At 38.9% G+C, this 19,141-nt stretch overlaps 1 protein-coding gene across 2 annotated transcripts in view; it reads left to right on the forward strand.

Moving 5' to 3' along the window:
* LOC124545417 (myb-binding protein 1A) overlaps positions 1–19,141 on the forward strand; it is a 110,343-nt gene that overhangs the window by 60,511 nt on the left and 30,691 nt on the right. For both annotated transcript variants that reach the window (XM_047124334.1, XM_047124335.1), the window contains 6 exons: positions 1,410–1,589; positions 2,026–2,250; positions 2,452–2,805; positions 3,513–3,805; positions 4,073–4,369; positions 10,700–10,946. In XM_047124334.1, the coding sequence (XP_046980290.1) occupies positions 1,410–1,589; positions 2,026–2,250; positions 2,452–2,805; positions 3,513–3,805; positions 4,073–4,369; positions 10,700–10,946 (1,596 nt within the window). The remainder of the gene's footprint in view (positions 1–1,409; positions 1,590–2,025; positions 2,251–2,451; positions 2,806–3,512; positions 3,806–4,072; positions 4,370–10,699; positions 10,947–19,141) is intronic.

Here is a 19,141-nt window from a genome sequence, read left to right on the forward strand (position 1 = left end):
ACTGGAACATGTCTGGGAAGATGGTGTGGTGCCACTTCTGTGTGTAGTGTCATCATTGGGTGAACCACTATTGGCATGCCATTCTCTCTGGTGGGTAAAGGGTAGCCACAACAATGGTTCCTTTGCTGACAGTCAATAATGTTCCAAATATTGTTACACTGTCTGTGTGAAACTTTTATTGCTGCTAACCAGCCCATTTCCTGATGTGATGTGGCTGTACAATCCTGCACGGTAAAGTAGACAGTATGTTTACCCTCTCAGGCACTAGTCACATGGAGACTGCGACATTCACTATGGCTCTTCTCAATCCATTGATTCCATACTTACATGATGATTGTGGCATCTTAGCCGATGCAATCACCAATATCGCAGAACAATAAACTACAGTCTTGGGAAGAGGCATGATCCTACTGCTGTCAAATTCCGACACTTGTTGATACATGTTTCTCCTTTTTATAGGGGGATAACACAATCTCCTCACAAACAAATATAATTTCTGAGTGAGGAACCTGTCACGTAATCTTTCCTTGTATACAGAATGTAGATGGCATTATTCCTACCTATTTTGCATCCAAACAAGTAGTACTTTTTTCAGCAATTTAAACAATGGAAAATCCATGATGGACTGTAACAGTGTTACGAAAAGAATAGTTGCTACTCACTGTATAGTGGAGATGTTGAGTTGCAAATAGGCACAACAGCAAGACTGTCGGAAAGTGAGCTTTTGGTCCACAAGGCCTTCGTCGAAAATACACACACACACACACACACACACACACACACACACACACACACACGAGACCACAGTCTCTGGCAGCTGAAGCCAGACATTGGCTCCAGCTGCCAGAGACTGTGGTCATGTGTGTTGAGAGTTGGGTTTGTGTGAGTGTTTGTATGTACGTTGTTTATTTTCGACAAAGGCCTTGTTGGCTGAAAGCTCAGTTTCCGACAGTCTTTCTGTTGTGCCATCTGTGACTCAGCATCTCCGTTAAATGGTGAGGAGCAACTATCCTTTTCATAATATTGTCACAGCAATTTAACATCTCTTGCATGCAGTCTTCATGGTGATAAAATTTTAATAGGAAGCTGTGTAAATTTAAACAGTCTGGGATTTGCAAATGACTTTGATCTCCTAAAACTTTCAGGAAACTGCAGGAAGTAACACAGAAAATTGGCCTCAAATTCTTTGAAAAGTTAGTAATTATGTTGTTGACCCACTACACGTGAACAAAATGACAATAGAACAATAGAAAATTCAAACTGGTGAGAGAAAATGTAAGGCCAGAATTTGTGTTTGTCTTTGTGTTGTACTAATTATCTGGGTAACAATTGTTCCTAAAACAGGGTATTGAGTTCATTCATTGGAAGTCGAAAAATAAATTTATTGGTGTATTTTTTTATACTTGCAGTCATTACAAGCATGGAAGGAGATGATAAATGTAGTGCAGGAACTTGAACAAAAAGTGGGAGATGGCAGTGACACCAGCAAAGAACAAAAAGCATCTGTGATCCCAGTTTTCCATACAATGTTCCTTCACATGGGATTACAACTTTTTGCAGATCCGTCTATGGCAGAGGAGGCACTGCAGGTTTGTATTTCTTCATAATAGTATCTAAAATGGAATAAAGGTTGTTACTGTTTTGGCTGTTGATGTACTTGCTGGTTCACAGCTTTTGAAGCACACAGAGGAGACCAGTTCAGCTGACTACATAAAATAAAGCTTATCAGTGTTTAATTAGTCTAAATAATGTGAAAAATGCTAGTTCAGGCACACTATGCATTGGTGAAATGTAGGTTGTCAGGTAAGTCAGTAATTTCTCTCATTCAATCCAACCGACCAAATGCTCATCCCAACCAGGCTGCTATCTCCCTCTCCCTCCTCCCCTCGCGCGCGTGTGTGTGTGTGTGTGTGTGTGTGTGTGTGTGTGTGTGTGTGTGAGAGAGAGAGATTCAATTTTCGTTGAATTCTATTTCATAATGTTCAACAAAATTATTTCTTTCTTTGTTACGCCGATGGCCCATAGGAACTCCACAGCTGTTTGGCACATGTATCAAGTGGCACTCATAAATCACGAAGGCTACGAGAATCACAGATGGAAAATGGGGAACCACATTGGGTGGAAGTGGCAGTTGACTTGCTGCTTTCTTTGTTGTCTCATAATTCTCACCTCTTACGCAGTCTTGCTGGCTGTGTGTTCCCACATCTTTGTATGCATCTTACACCTACAGCACTTCATCAGATATTAGATGTAAGTATGCTATAATGTACATTTTTGATAAGATGATTTTGAGGCTAAATCCTCTGCCTAAATAGATTTTCACAAATGGAAAAAATTGTATTGTCACTCATATTTGAAAACAATACACCATGAAAAATATGTATTTTAATACTTTTGCAATATATTTTGAGCAACTGGAGGACAGAAGTAAATGTGTTATTGTTGTTATAGGTTTTGAATCCAAATGCTGAAGAGAATCCACTGACTGGACGTAAAGATTATAGTGACAGTGAAGACAGTAGTGAGAATGAAGGAGACAATGAGAGTGAAGATAGTGACAGCAGTGCCAAAAATAATACAAATAAACAGAGAAAAAATAAAAAAATGACCACAAGTAGCTCTGTAATGCCAAATGAAGCCCATTCTGGTGCAGATGCAAATGAAAATTCCAACAGCGAATCTGACAGTGATTCTGAGGGTACATTTTTGGATGATGAAATGGATGAAGAGGATATGAAAGTTAATGATAAAGTACGCATGGCTGTACAACAGGCACTGGGTTCTTCAGCACCTCTAACTGACACGGTGAGTACTGTAGGCAGAGTATATTTGTGTGCAGAATTGTGGCTCTCCTTGTCGCAGTATACTGAATATAGGATTTACTAATCCAAGTTAACTTCCACTCAAAAATAATATGAGGCATTTTTGGTAATTACTGGTTGCTTTAACTGTAGCAGTACCATTGGGGAGTGGGGGACATCACTTTACCCCGACCTTGTGAAAGTATTGTCATGTACTTAACATTTTAAAATTACAAAAAAAAGTAGTAATTTCTGTTAATGAATTCTTCTACCAGGTTCCATAATTTTTTTTTAGATTTGTCAGTAAAACTTAACCAAATATGTAAGTCTTAGTAGTAGATGTAACTTTTCACAACAGATGCATTCAGTATTTTCAGCTTATGGATCCTACTTACGTATGATTATCTCTTTAAAAAACGTTGTTAATGAGTCAGCAAAAATTAATGGCATTTGTTATTTTTAAACTTTTTGTACTGGTCGTAAAGTACCCTCCCACTGGTAATCTGCATTATTGAAAATGCATGTAGATAGGGTTAATACTTGCAGACCTAAAAATTACCTAATTGCTGCTGTTTTTGCAAATGCATAATACTTAATTTCTACTCCTTGTGCTTTTCGAAACAGCTGTATTAGAACATGAAAATCAAAAGGAGGAGTTGTAAATCTGTCATAATGTTCAACATTTTTAAACTTTGATATCTTTGGTTGCAGGAGTCAGTTGACTTGGATGAAATGGATGAAGAAGAAGGCAAGCGTTTGGATGCTGCCTTATCACAGGCATTCAGTTTGTTGAAACAAAACAAAAAAGCCAAAGAGAGCAAAAAGCAGTCCCGTGACGAACGTGCGTTGACCCATTTTCGTATTCGTGTTATTGATTTGCTGGAAGTATACCTTGCCACTGAACCTGATATGGCTCTGTGTGTGGACATGCTTTTACCGTTGTTTGAGTTACTGGAGTTCTGTATTCGTGATGTACATCAAAAACCTCTGGAAATGCGTATTGGGTATGTTAGTGATACTGAAGGCATCACAGTTACTATAGTTACTGTGATGTTGATAACTTCACTATTCAAATCCCCCCCCTCTCTCTCTCTCTCTCTCTCTCTCTCTCTCTTGCACACACACACACACACACACACACACACACACACTAGCTCCTATGATGAATATTGTCCAAAAACTTTATATTGCGAGTTGACACAGAATAAATTCTTAACCAATAAGGATGATGAATTAATGTGTGTGGTAGTTTTATTTTATTTTTTTTCCAGGAGCTGTTTGAGAAAGCTCTCAAATGTGAAGAAGTTTTCTACTGTGTCCGATGTAAACCAGAAACTGTTGGCAGAAATATTAACAAAACTGCTGGACAAAGGAGAAAGAAAAGCAGCCGTTTACATTGATATGAGCCCAAAAATTACTGTGTGTTGCATTTTCCTTTTGAGGTGTTCAGAGTACCTGAAGAATGCTTCCAGTGAAAGCTCCTCAAAAAAGAAAAATAAATTACAGAGTGGTTCACAGGAAATAGTTGATATTTACAGAACAGCTCTAGAAAAATTTTTCAATAAAAGGTATGTGATAAAAACCTCATAAAGATTTATTAGTGTAATAACAAAATTCAGCTGCAACTTTTATTGAAGTTGGTCTTGGTTTTTTTACTGTCTTAGATCGTAGCAGTTTATGGTTCTTGTAATTTACTGCAAGATGTAAGCTTGAATGTAACTAAATGCAGAGAAGTAATTTTAAAACAAATGGCAGATGGTGTACAGAAGAAATATCTTGGGCGCAAAGAGTTATACTTTTTCTTCGTAATACCATGTACCAGCATGAATTTTGTATTATGGAATTGGCCAACATTTAATTTTTCTCCCAAACATTCTCTCTCTCTCTCTCTCTCTCTCTCTCTCTCTCTCTCTCTCTCTCTCTCTGTTCTACATGTCATTGTATTGTCATTTTGGAGGAATATTTTGTGTGGCTTATTGGCTTAGTGGTATTAATCCCAAGCTTGCAGCCAAAGCTCATGGGTTCATTTCACATAGGTTCTGTTGGCTTAGTGGTATTAATCCCAAGCTTGCAGCCAAAGCTCATGGGTTCATTTCACATAGGTTCTGCAATTTTTCTGGCACATAATGTGACTTTTGTCATATGCAAACTTTATTGTGTCTCAAAAATGTCAAGCAGCACCATTTGTTCAGAGTCATCTTTAAGCTGCCAATCCTTTTCACATTTGACTGGGTACTGATTTATGGTCAGAAGATATGAGGTACAGGACTGTTCAAATCTTCTTTTGGATTAACGAGTGTTGCTGTATAGAAAGAAGTGACAGTAGTTGTGAGCAGACTAGGTCAATGGGTGGCTAAAAAGTAGAACGTGCAACGTCAAGGGTTAGTCAGAAAATTGGAAGTAAGAAATTGGTAACTAGACCTGTTGTATACTGTATTTGCACAAATATAAAATCATGATGCAGCCTATAATAGAGATTTTTCCTTTATGACTATAAATCGTCAGTTTCAAAATGATATGTTCACATATCTTGTGGGTTGAAATCAATGCAGTTACTTTTGTAAACCATTAAAGACTTACGAAGAAAAAGCAGAAAAACTTATACCTTGTTCACAAACACAGTAGCTGTTTTTGAAGAAAGAAACCATTGCACCTCTGCTTTTCAGCACTACAAGTACATAATTGTACTCTTTGTTACCCTACATTATTTACTTAAGTGCTGTTTGACATATCGAAATAGACTCGTGTTTGGTCTGCATTTCCGTTTTGGTAATGTAAATAAAAAGTTTTACTTCAATTTCCATATACATGAAATCTACGTCGAGTGTCACCCTAAAATTCTGTTGCTATAGACATTAGCATTGCTGCAGATTTTTCTTTCATTATAAGTAAAATGTTGGTGCCCCAACTGAGGATAAAACAGATGAGGAAAAAGAAGAGTTGTATGACCAATTAGAACAAACAAATGAGAGCACACCAACTAGAAATATCGGGATAGTGCTGGGAGATTTTAATGGGAAAGCAGGAATTCTGCATACCAACTATAGGAAGGCACAGTTTGCATGATGAGAACAATGAAAATGGTCAGAGTATGATCAACTTAGCCATCTCAAAGAACCTGAGAGTAAGTTCGATTTACTTTGAACACAAGAGAATCCATAAGGGAACATGGTGTTCACTGGGTGGAAGAATCACCAACTAGATCAATCACATCTTGGTGGACCAGCGCTATAGCCATAGAGTCATGGATGTCAGGTCGTATAGAGGAGCCGACTGTGTGTGAGACGACTTCCTCATTGCGTGCAGGCTTAAACTCATGTTCACCTACATGCATAAGAAGAAGGGGGCACTAGAACCTGCTTTGAATGTTGAGAAACTACGAGAAAGTGCCATTAAAGAACAATATGCTAAAGAAATCAAAAAGAAATCAAAAACTGTTTTGAGGTCCTAGAGATCCTGGACCCAAGAGAGAATGTGGAGGAAAGGGGGAAAGAAATAAAGTGTAGTGGATGATATATCAGGAAGAAAGAAGATTATGAAGAAGAGGAAATGGTTCAATGAAACATGCCAGAAGGCTACAGAAAAGAGAAGGAAGACGAGGGAGAAGTGGCTAGCTGACAGAGAAAATGAGCAGAAAAGGGAACATTTTATCAGCATCAGAAGGGAGACAAAGCAAATCCTAATAGCAGAGAACAGAATATATCTAACCAGTTTGCTAGAACAAGTTGAGACAGAGAGCCAAAACAAGAACTCGAGGCAATTCTTCCAGTACATAAAAAATCAGAAATGTGGATTTCAGAGCCCAACTTTTTACATTAGAGGTAAGAAAGGCAACTTGATGAATGACAAGGAAAGAGTTGTAGAAAGATGGAAAGAATACTTCTCAGAACTGTTGAATCGCCCAGACCAAGATGAGATATTACCTGCACACACTACGGAGGAAAGGAAAGATGAAGAAGAATGGGAAGTTAGTGAAGAAGACGTGAAGATGGCAATCAAAGGACTCAGAAACAACGCAGCCCCAGGGGAGGACAGAATAACATCAGAATTAATGAAGGATGAAGGATGGAGGTGAGAGCTTACACTTAGAGATATGTAAACTGATCCAGTTGATATAGGAGAAGGAGACGCTGCCAGAAGAATGGAAATATGCTATAATATGCCCAATATACAAGAAGGGAAGCTAAATGGAATGCGGTAACTACAGAGGAATTAGCTCGTTGAATGTAATGTATAAGGTGCTGTCCATCGTTGTCCTCAGAAAATTGCAACCATTCATAGAGAACAACATACAGGAGGACCAAGGTGGCTTTCGACCAAACCAATTGACAGCAGATCACATTTTCACACTAAGACAATTGTTTGAAATACACTGGCAATATGATAAAGATACCTACAGCCTGTTTGTCGATTTTCAACATGCAAATGACAGCGTTGACAGGAATAGCCTGTACAGTGCAATGCGTGGCTTCAGAATCCCTGAGAAGCTAGTGAGAATGGTGCAAGCTTGTATGGGAGGGTCAAAGGCAGCAGTACATTTCCAAGGAGCCACATCAGAAATATTTGAGATTGAGATAGGCCTCAGACAATGGGATGCTCTCTCATGTGTTCTGTTCAGTGTCCTCTTAGAGAAAGTAATAAGAGTGTAGGCAACAGGAGTGGGCTGGAGTAGAGATGGACGGTAACTTCAATTGTCTTGCATATGCAGATGACATAGTACTACTAAGAGAATCAAAGAACGAGTTGAAAGAAATGTGCCAGAAAATGGACAGTTATGCACAGAAGGAGGGGCTCAAAGTGAATCGAGACAAAACAGAGTTCATGCAATTAGGAAGAAGACAAGAGCAGGAAGAATTTCTTGAGATAGATGGCAAACGGTTCAAGAGAGTACACCAGTTCAAATACTTGGGATCTTGGTTTACCACAGACAACAACATAAAAATGGACATCAAGGAGAGAATAGTAGTAGGAATGAAATGCATGCATTTCCTCAGAGAGACACTGGGCTCTAAATCGATCTCAGTGAACACAAAGATAAAAATCTACAACACAGTGATACACCCAGCAGTAATGTACAGTTCAGAAATGTGGAGCATGACTAAGTGAGGAGGGGAAAACTATTAATATTTGAAAGAAGAGTAATGAGCAAGATATGGGGACCAGTTTTAGATAACGGACAATGGAGTAGGAGGAAAAACGAAATCTGCCTTCTGATGCACAACCAGCTATCCTACAGAAGATAAAGAACAAAAGAATACGATGGGTCGGCCATGTAGCCCATATGCCAGATGGAAGACAGGCGGAGATGGCACTAGCAGGGAAACCAAACAACAAATGCCCCATTGGACGACCAAGGTCATGCTGGATGGACGACCTGGCGAAGGACCTACCGTATTTACTCGAATCTAAGCCGCATCTGAAAAATGAGACTCGAAATCAAGGAAAAATAATTTCCCGAATCTAAGCCGCACATGAAATTTGAGACTCAAAATTCAAGGGGGAAGAAAAGTTTTAGGCCGCATCTCCAAAACAAAGTTGGTCCATTGTAATATGAGACACAATTTAGGTCGAATGAATGATGACACAGCTACAGTAGTTTGGTTCGAGTCTTAAGCTTAGCAGTTAAGCTTTACCAGGTAGCCATTGCTATGCGTCAGGCGCTCCGTCCGTATATATAAGGGTACCCTTCCTTTTTCACGTGCTTCATCTGGTTTGAATTGATTGTTTAGTTTTCTTTGCTCTTATAAGTGCCGTTCTCTTTGTTATAGGTGTTTACGTCACTCTAAGCTGAAAATGCATTACTGTACTGTGTCATTAATTGTTTGTCGCATTCTGATAATGAGTGTTTACGGCCTGTCGCCGCTCGCGGCATGGCTTGCTTTTCTGCACGCTACCTCCCCTTACAATTTAAAAAAAAAAAGAAAAAGAGATAGGAATCGTCTCATTAGCGAAACAATGGCAAGAGACTGCTATTTGTTGTTACTTACACTGCTGCTTTCTTCGATAATGATCAACAAGAACCAAATAACAGACTGCGTATGATAGATGATGCTCTGAACGAGAGTTTAGCGAAAATTTTTCTCCGTTTGAAAATCTTTGCAGACGCCTCTGTACATTACATTCTGCACAGAAATTAGAGTCATCTTAGATTTAAAAATCTAGTCAATTGCCGTGCTTCATTTCTGACTGTATCACTATTAGGCATAAGAATAATACGAGTATAAACATGACATGAAATGCATATTCTTCCGCGTTTGCTGTTGTCTCACTCTAGTTTCGTAGTTTATTAGGCAGACAGGATTTAAATGAGATAGCAGCAAACACGAAAGAATACATGGCAAAATGTTTATATTCGTATTATTCTTATGGTGAAGAGAATGCTGCATGTGATTCACAATTCATCAAGTTCCTATTAGCAGCCATCTCTTCTCACAGGTAGGAAAAAAATCAGAACGTAAAGTTGGCCATATTGACAAACAGTCTTGCCAGTTGGATTTTCGTAGTACATTGAAATCCTGCTACATTCGAAGATGGACAATACAGAATTTGTATTTACTTCGTTGGATAATGTATGAAAGTGCAGTGGTCGAAACTCGGGGTTGAGAAAAAAGCTCGTCTTCCACCTTTTTTTTTTTATTTATTTACTGACGCAGAGGTTTTGGCGCCATTATTTATCTTTGTGCCTGCAAAGCATGCCTGTGTAGCGCTACATATATTCGACAGCAGAAGTTAGCTGTGGCGGCACCTACCAACATTTTTCAGAACTTCCGCTTACTTTGCACTCGATTCTAGGCCGCAGGCGGTTTTTTGGATTACAAAAACCGGAAAAAAAAGTGCGGCTTAGATTCGAGTAAATACGGTAGCAGCCCTGGGAATTGAAGACACCTGGAGGAACTGGGCCCAAAACAGGAAGGAATGGTGGCAAGTTTGTGGAAGCAGAGTGTGGTCTGCAGGGCCTGTGATCACTGAATATCTGCCTATCTAGCTGTCTGTCTATAAGTAAAAGATATCCTAATGGCTGTTTTTTGACTAGCTGCACACAGTATGGCACTATACATTGCTTCATTCTGGAGAAAAAATAGTTAAGTTTGTCTGCATAGTGCATAGCTGATGGCTTGGAGTTGCTCAATTGTTATGTAAGGTTGCCAACATAATTTAGTGCCTGTATCATGTACATAGTAGTGATACTTAATAATCTATGGTAAATTTAGTAGTGTGGCCTATATTTGAGATTTACTTTTTACTTTAATCTTGTGATAAAAGTTGAGGTGCAACCAATTTTGGCCATGTGGCCTTTATTTGCTCAAACATGATAAAATGAACATTCAGACCGTTGGTGAAATTTTGCACTTTTCATCTACATCACTTGAATGGTGTAACAAAGAGTTTCTTAGGAAATAATTTTGTTTTGTTGTGTCCTACTAACATTTATCAGAAGATATTCACATATTCTCAAATTCAAATAGGATAGACAGATCTTTTTTAAACACATGTAGTAGTGATGATACCAATAAATGCAGTATTTAAATGTCAGTCTCACAATGATGTGTAACCACTTGATACAGCTAGAAGCCCAAGAGGTTTTTATTCAGCCATATTACTGTGTGAAATTGTATTCATACATTTCAAACGGAGCTATTGTCAATAAGTGGAGAAAAATCACAGCTACCGTCCTTTCCCCATGTTCTGTTTCTGTAAATGTGCATGGGCGTATGCCATAAGTTCATCGGAGAAATTAAATAAAGTGGTTGCATTGTCTTGTTTCGGTCTCTGTATGGACATGTTTTGAGTTAGTAATTTTTCCACTTTTGCTGATTTGTTTTTGTAACTCCAGATTTTTGTGTGCCTGTTACACTTACGAAACAAATTTTGTTTAACTTAAACTCCCTGATTTTCAGGGACTGTTTGCTGCAAGTTAACTTATTTGATACGGCCTTGAAAATATTATGGGAAGGGAACTGGACATTGGTACCATTTCTTGTGTCTGCTGCATTCAGTCCTGAAGTGCGTCCTTTTAGGAGGAATCAAGCAATAGACCTGTTGATGGCATTTTACAAAAATCACAGGCTTCTTTCAGCAGCCAGTGAACACCAAATGAAAATACTAGCAGAAATAGAAAAATCTATATCAGAAAACTCTATTAAGGTAAGTGGAAATATTATTTGAATTGAAGAGCAAATTTGGCATTTACTCTCTTTCTATTATGTCCACATATATTGGAAAAATTAGACCCTATAGTCTTTCTCAATAATTTAATGAGGCATAGATGAAACAACATTTCATACTTTTGACATTTATTGTCACTGAAATGCTATTTCCTGTTGACATTAGCATTGGTGCAGATGTTTCTTTTGTTATAAGTAAAAGATATCCTAATCGCTGTTTTTTTGACTAGTTGAAAACAGTATGGCACTGCCTATTGCTTCATTCCGGAGAAAAAATAGTTATTAAACCAGTCACCCTGGTTGCCCCATAGTTGCTGGTTTCAAAGCACCCTCCGAACATGTATCTCCCGTGATTGATCAGCATCTGCAGCCTATAATACAAAGACTCCTCTACTATATAAAAGACACCAGTCATTCCTTAGATTGTCTAAAATCTGTGCCCGTCCCACTCCCACCATACAACTTGCTTTTCGTCATTGATGCCACCTCCCTCTATATTAAAATCCCCTGTGTATATGGCCTGCCTGCTGCTGAACATTACCTCGACCAGTACTCACATGATTCCAAACCTGTCATTTTCCTGCTCATCTTACACAACTGAATACTTTAACTTTCAGAGGCAGACACACAAACAGATCAGGGTCGTGGTCATAGGAGCCAGGATGGCTCCTTTCTGTGCCAGCCTTTACATGGGTCCATAAGCCTTAAGCCTCTAATGTGGTTTTAAATACATTGATGACATGTATGCCATATGGACTCAAGGTGAGATTGAAGCATTAAATTTTGGAATCAGTAAATACATTCTCCCATTTAAGTTCCACATGGTTCTATTCAGAATTCACCCCAGTTCCCTTGATGTTGACCTCATGCTCACTGATGGTCAGCTAAATACTTCTTTTCACATGAAACCTGCAAACAACCATTACACTTACATTTTGACAGTTGCCATGCTTTCCATGTCGGACATTCCCTCCCATACAGCTTTAGTATTGGGGAAAAATTATTTGTTCAGATGAAGACTCTTTACAGCAATACACCACTATTCTCACCTCAGCCTTGCACTAGACATACTTATGTCACCAGCCTAGTTTAAAAGCAGATTTCCTGGCCCATCACCGACTTCCTAAAATCATACCATGAAATGAGCTCCATTTTTGTCAGATCATGTACTCCTTCTGCACCCATTTCCATACTCTGTTGTGCCTGCCTCTTCGACTGTCCCTGCTGTAAAATTTGGCGTATGCACTCTCCCACCACCGCCACCTATAACAGTCACTTAACTGGCTAAACATATACCATCAAAGGAACAACATGTCATATACCAGCTGTTATGTGAACACTTTTTGGCCTTTTACGTTGGTTTGACTACCAGTAAATTAGCATTTAGAACGAATGGATTTAGACAGGCAGTTTATAGTGGCAAAGCATGATATCCCGTTCAGAGTATGCTCTACAACATAACAATTGTGAACTCAGTGCCTGTTTCACCCATCTGCCATTGTTAACACCAACCCCTCCAACACCAGTTTATCATAAATCCACAGGAGGGAACTGGCATTGCACCATGTTTTGAGTTAGTAATTTTTCCACTTTTGCTGATTTGTTTTTGTAACTCCAGATTTTTGTGTGCCTGTTACACTTACGAAACAAATTTTGTTTAACTTAAACTCCCTGATTTTCAGGGACTGTTTGCTGCAAGTTAACTTATTTGATACGGCCTTGAAAATATTATGGGAAGGGAACTGGACATTGGTACCATTTCTTGTGTCTGCTGCATTCAGTCCTGAAGTGCGTCCTTTTAGGAGGAATCAAGCAATAGACCTGTTGATGGCAGTTCTTACCACCCACCTTGTTTAAATCGTGTTTATTTCTTCGGGCTCAAAGTTTCTCTTCAGTAACCATTCCTTTTCTACACTCCATTTTGGTTTTCTTTATCATGTCGTCCATACACAAAGAAAAGTTCAAATTAATTCTTGCACAATATTTTGTCAACAATCTCAGTTTTGCTTATTACCTGTCTTCCACCTTCAAGGTCTCTGGTTTTTAAATCTCGCCCGTTGCAACCCCCAACTAATCTGTCTTTCCTTCTTATCCTGTCCAGTAAGTCTCCCCTGGGTTCTGGGGGACTTTTCCGTTAACTGTCCCCATTTCTTAAATCTCGCTAGTTCATTTCTGTTATCCCTCTTCCTTTTCCTTCAACCCTTCCACCAGAAGAAGGGGCCACTGGCTCTGAAAGCTTCTGCATTTCTATAACTTTATGTGTGTTTTCTCTTCTTGCTGCTTGGCAAATAGGTTTTCTTTATCTATCCGATTATATAACAATAAAATGTGTGTGTTTCCTGTCTCACTTCCTTTCTTTCGAGATTGCAGTTCACTGTTGCAAATTTTCTTTTTCCACAATTAGATCAGGCTACAGTAGGTGTGTCTCCACATCTCTCTCTCTCTCTCTCTCTCTCTCTCTCTCTCACACACACACACACACACACACACACACACACACACACACACACACACAGAGAGAGAGAGAGAGAGAGAGAGAGAGAGAGAGAGAGAGATGGGGGGGCACCTTTTCATATTTTTGACCCGTTAAAGACATTTGCAATCTGTTTCGCTTAGACAAACTGTGACACAAGGCTCGTGAAACAAACAGCAATGCATTGTTGCAATTTCATCAACAATCAAATTTAATTTTTTTTTAGTGGTATTGTGTTTTTTGCCATCTGAGTAGCAGACCTGATCTGACAAAAAAATCGTTGGCTAATTTTGTGCTGTTGTTGCAGTGTCAAAAAATCAATAAATTTTTACTTTTCACAGTATTCAACAAATGATCAGATATCCATGAGAATACCTGATGCTCACAAAGGCATATTTGTCAGTGGCAAAATTATTAGTGTATGTGGGATGAATTTATTATTTTGAATGAAAATTAAATTCTTTCTTCAATTTGTTTTACATGTGTTATATCATTTGCACAGCACCAGCAAGTCATACATTGAAATAATTCATGAAATAAATGAAATCAAACATTCTGAACAAAAGCACTGATGACATTATAATGTGCTCTCATATTTCTGTTCCTAAATTTTCTAGGGAGTACATTCAAAGTGAGAACTATTTGCATCATGACACTTCGTACAACACTGCAACCATTGAAGAACTCACAGCTGTCAGCATATGTGGAGTAATTGCTAAATGCAGCAGTAATTCACTCTCTCATGTCCTCCACAGTCATTAGGCCGAGCAAGCTGGCACAGTGCTTAGCACACATGACTTGCGTTCGGGAGGACATTGGTTCAAATCCTCATTGGGCTGGTTTTCTGAGATCTCCGTAAATTGCTCCAGGAAAATGCCATGATGATTTCCCTGGAAGGGGCGCAAGTAAGTTCTTTCCCCATCCTTTCATAATCCGAACTTGTGCTCTGACTCTAATGACCACACAGTCAACAAGACATTAATCTCTAATCCTTTCTTCCTCAGCAGTTGGGATCTCTTTGTAGGCCACATTCTTTACATGAGGCTGGAGGTAGTAGGTCAGTCAGAAAATCATATCTCTGAATAGGACTGCCTCTTCACACCCTCTAGTTTGGAAATAAGCAGTCTAAAGAATCTCTTGCTACTGAAAGAATTACGGGCACGGCATCAGTCATGTTGGATCATCATCATTTGATGAGCTCTCAAGGGCACATTTTCTAACAACGACAAAGTATTTATCAAAAAATGTTTATGTTAGTTTTCCCTGTTCAATGTACCATCAATAAAATAAGGACTGATCATGTGCTGTCTTATTATGCCATATCACACATTCACATTCTGCCGTCTTGATTAAACGTTTGACAAAGCCAGTGTGTTTCCTGTTGACCTGTAGTTAGTGCTTCTAAAATTTACCTTTTCTTCTTTTGTGTCAACCAGTCAAGAATACTTATTGTCTTACCGGACAACCAGCTAACAGTATTCAAAATCAAATTTGAAAATCACTGACATGTAACTCTTGTTGTAGGGAAATATGGAGTATTAATATCTATGAAGGATACACAGAATGTTTCTTCGGCTGATGCCAACCTTTCTTTGTATTTGATGGAAATTGATATGTAGATTTATTGGAAGAACTGCTTCTTTAGCAGTTTCGTTGGTAGCAGTATTCCCTCATATGTACAAATGCCTAAAATAAAACCCAATTCCGTCATACAACAGAAAAACTGTGCAGCTCCTGAAAAATTCTAGTATGTTGGAGGATGTCATCAAAAATCTCAGAGCATGGCTCATAGATTTCCTAGGCTGTACAGATTACCTAAAGTCCACAAGGAAGGTATTCCATCAAGGCCAATTGTTAGCGCCTTTGGTTTTTCGAACTACCGGCTGGTGAAGTATTTAAATAAGTCAATGACTCAGATAGTTGGCCGTTGTGGACGTAACATAAAAAACTCACATGTTCATTGAGAAAATTAAACAGATTAGCATTGGCCCAAATAATATTTTAGTCGGCATGGATGTGGTTTCATTATTTTCAAAAGTTCCTGTGTAGAACACATTGAAACTGTTGGCAGAGCATTTTCCTCCTGGAAAAATAAAGTTGTTCCGACATGTTATGACAACCACCTGCTAATTGTGGGGCAGTAAATTTTATGAAATGATGGACGGAATAGTTATGGGTCTTCTGTTTTCTCCAGCAATGGCCAACTTTTTTGTGAAACATTTTGAGGAACATGCATTAAATTCAGCTCATCTTCATCAATCATTTTATTATTGATGACATATTTAGGGTTTTGCTTCATGGCGTAGAAACTCTCAGCACTTCCAGGAACATACGAATAGCATGCATCCAAACATCCAGTTCACCATCAAGACAGAGAAAGAGGGAAGGCTGACGTTTTTAGATGTTCTGATACAAAGAGTTGGATGGACATTTTGGCCACTCAGTGTACCACAAGCTAATCCTCACTGATATATATCTGAGTGCACAGTCCAGAAGAGAATGGCTTTAAATACACTGGTATACAGAGCAAAACTGTTCGTAATGAACACCATTTGGATTCTGAAGTCAGTCACCTGAAGTATGTGTTCCTAAAGAACGGCTGTGGCTCACGTGATATTATATCAGCATTCTTCAAGAAAAGGAAACATGAACATGTTGAACACTCGCATGACGAATCACCGATTACATCCTTCCCTTCTGTGGCTTTACATCCAGTAAAATAGACAGAGCCCTGGGAAGACAAGATATCAGATCTATTTTCTGGCCTCCTAAGAAGACAAAGCAGATGTTATATCCTGTTAAGGATAATCTTGGACTCAGGATTCTTAGAAGGCCGGGCAGTGTGGCCGTGCGTTTAAAGGCGCGTGACTGCTGCGGTCGCAGGTTCGAATCCTGCCTCGGGCATGGATGTGTGTGATGTCCTTAGGTTAGTTAGGTTTAATTAGTTCTAAGTTCTAGGCGACTGATGACCTCAGAAGTTAAGTCGCATAGTGCTCAGAGCCATTTGATTCTTAGAATTTACAACATCCCTTGTAAATATGGAAGCAATTACGTTGGTCAGTTCATCCACACCATTTCCAACCACTGTGCTGAATATCAGTGGCATATTAAAAATTGTGAACTGGAGAAATCTGCAGTTGCTGAGCACAGCCTCACAAACAAACATAAAATAATGTTTGTCAAAACAAAGTTTGTCCCAGGCTCCCACGTACTGTGACTCTTCAATTAAAGAGGTTGCAGAAATTTGTGAGAAAACCAGCGGATATAATTTTAGCAATGTGTGAGAATGAGACCTCAGTGCAGAGAAGAGCCATGTATGTCCATCACAATATTTATGCTATGGTGGAAGCAGTGGCACCACCAATGCCAGCATTGACATCATCTGCAACAGCGTGTCGTGACTATCAACCACTGAGAAGCTGTCTTTGTACTATATAAGGCCACTGTAACGATTTTGGCAGTGAGTTGCTCCTGACTATGGCGATGGTGGACATCATCGAAAGTTCAAGGTTTCACCCTGAACTGACACAGCAAGAAGTCCGAGAATGTTTATATAACAGTGCCGTCGTGAAAAACTCCATACTCATACTCCTTCATACGCTTTTTCATGGCACAAGAGTTGCAGTCTTACTAAGTTGCTGGTATTAGGAAGGTTGGTTGAGTTGGACAGTATCTACCTGGAAATCATTCTGCATACAGTTCAACTCTTGATGAGTTTTGATGATACCCATCGTAAATTAATTACTTCACTAGTAAATGGCACTCTATTCCTAAAAATGATTTATGCATTACTAGTTGTTTATGTGGATGTTTTCAAGCAACACAATGTAAATGAATTATTGTGTTCCTTGTAATAAACCTGATATATGTAGACAATGGTTCCATTGCATATCAGTTAACTTTTCCAAATAGTGACTCACAACTGATGATATAATCTTGTCTTGACAATGCAGGTTTCAGTTAAGAGTATTCAGTGTGTGTCATTGATATCTGCTATTCTGGCAGCAAAAAGTAACATAGCTCCATTTGAAGAAACAACGATGATGCCTGTGTCTTGATTTTTTTTTTTAATGAAACTGTGAGAAAGCATTGCCCCCACCACTTCCCCTGCGAGTCGATTGTAACTGTACATCTAGATGAAAACAGATTACAAATGCCTTTTGTGTGTCAAAAGTAATTCGAGGTGCAAAAGATAGGCACCTCGCCCTATACACAAACTGCAGCAGAACTCCACCAACAAACTTTATCAATTTCAGACCAAAACTGAGAAAAAAAGTGTAGTAAACATGGGCTCTAAAATGCATACCTTAAGAGCTAGAATCACTTGTTAATCTTTGCTACTGCGAAACACATCTCTTCTATTGAACAAGCCCACAGCTTTTAAGGTATGCATTTTAGAGCTCTTGGTTTCCTCTTATGTCGGTCATTCTGTATATTGTTGCACTGAATGAGCATAGTAAACTAGAGAGCAAGGAAACTGTCAGCTAAATGAGAATGTCTCTTATCATTGACATGATTTATGTGGCACAGCACTGCTCTTCATTCATTCTGCCATCAGCATGGATTTGTCACTTTGTTGCAACTGATCAGTCATTTGTGTATTCACTGAATGGAGTGTTGTTTGTTCACTGAGAGAGCTTTGATTTTCACCACTTAATATTGTTATTTGTGATTGCTAGTTATGATGTCCTAGTTAAAAGACATACAGAGGAAAATGAAGGGAGCCCTATACATTTCTTTGCAACCGTAAAGACAGTCACATAAGAAACAAAATCTTGTTAACATCACAGACTGGAAAAGCTGTTCTACTCTAAGCAATACAGAAATACAGAGAATATGTACCAAATTATGTGGAAACAAAATTCCAGTCTCTAACGAAAAGTGTTAGTGGAAAAATAAGTATCACCGAATTCAACATTTTTGGAAGACATTTGTCACTGTGTATTGGAATTTTACAATCTGGGCAAGTATCTTACACAGCAAAAATATGCAGTGCCTTACATTACAGGATTGATTTATTAGTGAGCCACCATGTAATTGTAAGAATTGTGTAATCTTTGGCTGCCAGATAAATGAGATGCAGCTGTGGAAGACACATTGTAATTAGTAGATCCAGTATCAAATTAGTATATCCAGTATCGTATTAGTAGATCCAGTATTGTACCATCCTTGGAGGGAAGACGAATATCTGTTCATGAAACACTATTGAGAAAGTTTAGAGAACTGGCATTTGTGATAAGCTGCAGAGCAGCTGTGTTGTATCAACATACGTATTGTGTCAAGGATTGCAAAGGCATGAAGAGAAATCGGGGCACATATGGAAGCATCTAGGCAGTAGTTTTTCCCTCACTTCATTTGAGAATAGAACAGGAAAGTAAATGACCAGTTGTAGAACGAGGTACCTAATGGTGGTTTGCAGAGTATTTATGTAGATGTAGATCTAGCAGGCAGCATTCTTAGATAGCAAAATTTGCTGTGTTTGCCTCGGGACACCTGTGAAGGCCTGAAGGATTAAGATTTCCAATGATTGGGGTCTGATATGAGAACAAGAGTGGGGGAAGCATACAGTAATGCTTGATGGGTTGTTTTTCAAAGTTGGTTTTCCAGCTGCCAATTTCATTGCTCCATAGTCTAAGTTGTTGTTGGTTTCACTAGCAACTGCAACGTGTGTGCGTGTGTGTGTGTGTGTGTGTGTGTGTGTG

The sequence above is a fragment of the Schistocerca americana genome, chromosome 8 (genome assembly GCF_021461395.2).
Source record: "Schistocerca americana isolate TAMUIC-IGC-003095 chromosome 8, iqSchAmer2.1, whole genome shotgun sequence".
NCBI lineage: Eukaryota > Metazoa > Arthropoda > Insecta > Orthoptera > Acrididae > Schistocerca > Schistocerca americana.